The sequence below is a fragment of the Nicotiana tabacum genome, chromosome 1 (genome assembly GCF_000715075.1).
Source record: "Nicotiana tabacum cultivar K326 chromosome 1, ASM71507v2, whole genome shotgun sequence".
Classification (NCBI taxonomy): Eukaryota; Viridiplantae; Streptophyta; class Magnoliopsida; order Solanales; family Solanaceae; genus Nicotiana; species Nicotiana tabacum.
The window spans coordinates 150,893,100-150,898,309 of record NC_134080.1 but is presented as its reverse complement, the minus strand read 5'-3'; the positions used below and the strand labels follow the sequence as shown (position 1 = coordinate 150,898,309).

Genomic DNA, 5,210 nt, shown 5'->3' with positions numbered 1-5,210 from the left:
TCGAGGCTCAGCATAGAAGTGGGGATAAAGAGCAGGATCAACACTGACTTGGGGGAATGAACCCTGACCTGGATCCTTTGAGGAGGGATCAAGTTCACCACTTGGGACACCAATAATGTCATCCTTAATTGGTTGTTCGAATGGAACAATTTCTTCCCAGTCTTCTGTAGACTGAGGCTTTTCCCCCCTCAGACTCAGACCATCCTCCACCTCCCTCTACAATAGCCCTTTTGACGAAATGGAGAGCATATTTTCTATTCCCTCCTTTTCTTGTGGTTTCATGGCGATTTCAATAGAAGGATGAGTGATACCTAGAGAATCGCAGCCTGTCATGGTTTCCTCGGTCTTTTCATGACTAATCACTGGATTTTCACTCGAGTGTCCAACATTGGAGAGAGTTGATGTTTCCTAAACAAGGTTCCCTTGTTTACCCTGTTCACCCTATTTACTCTGTTTGACTAGTAAGACTGAAAAAGGACAAATATTATCAATCTTGCTCAGATGAGGAACAAAATTATAGTGGGTAGGGGAGAGAGTGAAGTGTGTAGGAGACCCTGTTTAAAGTTTGGACTGATGATTGTGTTGGGGATGCGTTCACCGCTGGAATGTTGACTGTTATGGACTCAATCACAGTGTCGTCAGGCACACTAAAGGTTGCTTTATTTTCGGACATGGTGAGATTGTACTCGAAGGGTTGTGGATTGAGAAGAGAGAATACAAAGAGGAGGTTTTGAATTTGGAAGAGAATGGTTGTGATGTTGATATATTTATGACGAGGGACCGGTTCTGAAATGGCGACAACCTTATGCTTGGGGAGTTGTATCATTCAGAAAAGGTGTGACACTTTGGATGAAAATACACAACTTAAAGAGACTTTCACATAGATGATGATGTGGTATTATTTTTGTCCATTTTAAATTGTGTATGAAAGAACAAAGAAGCTACTAACCTGTATCAAGGAAACCAGGTTCCCTAATATGTTTGGCAAGTAAGTTTAACCCCTTTTTCAGTATGCACTGCGGCATCTGATTTTGTAGTCATCATGCGTGTCTACCTGTAATGGTATAGAGGTCAGTTAGACAAAGTAAGAAAACACTTTAGCTAACTTTTACCTGAGTATGACTTTCATAACCAATCATGAGGAACATGGTTCTTAGTTGGGTTTTATCTTCCCCAGTGCAAGACGATTTTTCTTAGAATGATTTCATCTCAAGTATTTAGTGAAGATGTCTACAACTTGATCTTCAGTAATCAATGTATTTGGATCTCTTGAGTTAGACTCAAGGTCTTCCAATTTACTGCTTAGTCCACAACATTTAAGCACAACAGGAGGCTGATAATACATATTTTACTTTAGCTGTTGAGAGTGCCATTGAATTTTCCTTCCTTGAGCCTCATGAGACAAGACAGGAACCTAGAGATTCCCCATTTTAGGAGAGCTTTTCCTATCCATTACTTGATGGATAGCAGAGAACCAGGTTCTTTTTTCCTCTAAGATATCTCAAAATGATTTCAACAATCTTCAGATGAGACTCCTTTAGATTTGAGTGAAACCTTGCACTGAACCAAACTCTAAACAAAATGTCTGGTCTAATTGCAGTGAGATACTAGAGCGATTCAGTGATGTCAGTATGCATGGTTTGATTTAGAGGAAAATCAGGTTGATCCATGTCTAGGCGTATAGCTGTGACAATGGGAGTGTTGATGACTTGTGATGCTTCCGTGTCAAACCCTTTTTGACAACTCAATTTTTAGCTTTTATTGTTGTAGTCGTGGGACCACGTTCCTTGCTAGAATCAGTGAACGTTCTTTACCTTGATCAGTATTTCTATTCCCTCTTGAGACGAGTACGTCAGGAGGATCCTTTTATCTCTTTTTAAGCATCTGATTTTCAAAGTTGATCCTTCCCATTGTTGAGAACACAACAATTGTACCTAGATATCCTCAAATGAGTCAGCAACTTGGTCAAGATGTTTGCAATCCCTCTATCAAATAATATTAATTGTGACAAATCTTCAAGAGTCTTGTTCTTCTTTTCCACAACTCCATTTTTTGTGGTGTTATTGGAGCTAAGAGGTTGAGTAATTCTTCTTAGAAAGTCACATTCATCCACTTTAGTATTATCCAAACAAGTTCCATGATCTGATCTGATGCAGGCCACATTTGTTTCTATCTATGCTTGGATCTTGTTGACAGAAGCCACAACTACTTGAAAGATCTCATCCTTGGTTCTGAAGAACAGAGTCCAAATGTACTTGGAGTAGTCATTTACTATCAACATATATATCTTCTTCTTTATTTTCCGTTTAGCTCTCTCACTACTCCACATAGATACATATGAAGAAGATCAAGTCGCTTTGAGTGGAGATCTGACGTACTTTCCTATTGCACACTTTGTGTCCTTGATACTCAACTTGGTCAGACCACGAACCATGTCTTTCAATGTTGGTTTATTTAGTGATGAAAAACTTGCATATCCCAGCCTTCTGCCTATAGTTCAAAATCATTTTTAATAGCTCTCAACCAACTTGTATCACCACTTCTGCAGAGGCTCAAGCATAACATCATAAATATTCTTGTATGTTTTGGCAACATCATTACCTCACCAGTCACAAGATTTGAGATTGTGCATATCCTGGATAGGAATTCCACTTTGTTTCCCTTGTCACATATCTTCCAACTCCTAAAGTGTACCCCTTTTAGCCATTTCCAAAAGGGTAAACTCTCTCCTGTAGGGATTTTAGTGAAGGAAAATTGATCGTATTTTCAGTCATGTGTTTTGAGCAGCCGTTGTACATATATCATTGTTGGCTGCTCCCCTTCATTACTCCCTGTACAAGGAAATCAAGATTTAGATTTAGGAACCCATACGAGTTTTGGTCACTTGTTAAGAGAGAAGGGGTGAATGAGTGCTCTTTTAGTCCAAGAAAGCAAAATGCGTTTCCTATTCGACGCACCAGGTCCTTTTGAAGTAGTTACTCTCTCAGTAAAGACTTTATTTTTCTGATAAAACTTAACCCTCGCCATGCAGTTTTCCTTAAGGTGCCCATTGTTACCACAATGAGTACATAGTCAATTATCAGTTACAGTAACATACATGCTATGAGGGTTGTAGGGAATCTTTTCCCTTTAAAACCCAATCCCCTGCCTGTTTCCCCTGCTGTTGGTGTAAATAGAAGTGATAGCATCAGAGGACCAAGTCCATTTAAGCAATTTTTCAAGGTCGCTCTTTACATTCCCTAGTTCTTCTTGAAGCTGTTTGTTTTTCTTAAGCTCAGCACACAGACTAGTCTTCACCAAATTCAACTCATTTTCATGCTTAATTTGTGCCTCACTTGCAACTTTCTTTCCATTTTTAGGGTTTCCATGCCTATTTACCATTTTAAATTCCTCAATTGTTTCTTTCAAGTCTACTACCACCACTACAAGGTCATATCTATCTCGCTCAATGATAGCAACTTTCTCAGTCAAGGTTTCTTTTTCTTTACTTGCACACTTAATTGTTTCTTTTAAGTCCACCACAACAACCATTAGATCATCCCTTTCATGTTCTATACTGGCAATTTTCTCTTCTAAGACATTCTATTTTTTTAGGTTCTCTATTGTTTCTTTCAAATCGACTACAACGACTACTAAGTCATCTTTGGTTTGTTCATCTTCTCATAGTTCCATAGTTAATGAATCTTTATCATTGATAAGACTATGGTATGCATCAATTAGCACATTTTCTAATGACATGAGCTTTTTAGGAGAGTAAGATTTTAGATTTCTCTGAACATGTAAAAAATTTACCTCATCGTCATCGTCATCTTCATTGTTAATAGATTGAGCCATTAAAGCAAAGATTAAATCATATTCAGTTGTTTCATTTTTCACCGCCATCATTGAACTACCTCCATTGTTGTTTTCTACTTCAGATTCGCTGGAGGAGTCTCCCCATGCGGCGAGAGCTTGCTTAACAATATTTTCGGCATCATTCTTCCTCTTGAAATGTTTGTTAGTAACCTAGTTCCTCTTGGATGCTTTATCAAAGTTGTTATTATACTGATCTTGCCTTAGGAGGGGGAAATCTTTGATGAAGTGCTTGGCTTGCCACATTTATGATAGAGGTCATAATTTCTTGGCTTCCTAGAACTTCACCTTTTTGGAATGCCTCCACTCCTGTGAACCATCTTCTGGAATATTCTTGTCAAGTAGGCCATGTCCCCGTCTTCACCACTTGAGTCATTGATATCCGTCTTAAGGACCATGTTCTTCTCTCTCTTGGGTTATTTTCTTTTATTGTCCTTATTCTTCATCATTTCATAGGTTTTAAAGTTTCCAATAAGTTCATCCATGGTCAGTCTCTGCAAGTCCTTAGCCTCTATAATGGTGTTAACATTGCCTTCCCAAGAACTGGGTAGTACACTAAGGATCTTTCTGACTAGCTTGTTTCTCGGAATACTTTCACCAAGAGAGTGAAGCTCATTGATGATTTAAGTAAATAAAGTATGTATATCTTGGATGGATTCATCATCTTTCAATCTGAAGAGCTCATATTCAATTGTGAGCATATCAATCTTGGATTGCTTCACCTGTATTGTTCCCTCGTGAGCTATCTGAAGAGGCTCCCAGATCTGTTTTGCTGATTGACATGTTGATATCCTATTATATTCATCAGGACAAATGCCACAAACAAGAATTTTCTTGGCACGAAAGTTCTTTTCTATGGACTTTCTATCAGCGTCATTGAATTCCATCCTAGTCTTGGGGATGACTACACCTAATTCGCCAAGGTTCTTGGTAGGGACAAAGGGTCCATCACATATAACATCCCATAGCTCAGAATATTTAGCCATGATGAATTCGTGCATCCTCGTTTTCTACCATCCATAATATTGCTCGTTGAACCTTGGAGGTCTATAAGTAAACCGACCTTCTTCAAAGTTTGGAGGAGTATCCATGAGGATCCTTTCTAGGTGTTAACCTAATAGAAAGAACCTGCTCTAATACCAATTGATAGAATATAAGGGTCCACCAAACTCCATAGAGAACCAGGTTCTCTATCAGGTTCAATAGTACACATACACACACGGCTGTAAATAAATAACAAGAGGAATTTTACGTGGAAGATTCCCAGCTCAACAGAATTAAAAACCATGACAACCCTTTTAGGATTTCAACTTCACTACCGAGCAACTTTTAGTTTACAACCTATGCAGCGTAGGAAT

General features: G+C 38.6%; 1 protein-coding gene across 1 annotated transcript; it reads right to left on the bottom strand.

The window, feature by feature from the left end:
- Nucleotides 1-4,475: 4,475 nt before the first annotated feature.
- LOC142164188 (uncharacterized) lies at nt 4,476-4,838 on the bottom strand. Its single transcript, XM_075221501.1, has one exon. It carries the CDS (start codon nt 4,836-4,838, stop codon nt 4,476-4,478), a length of 363 nt encoding a protein of 120 aa, XP_075077602.1.
- Between the last annotated feature and the right edge of the window lie 372 nt (nt 4,839-5,210).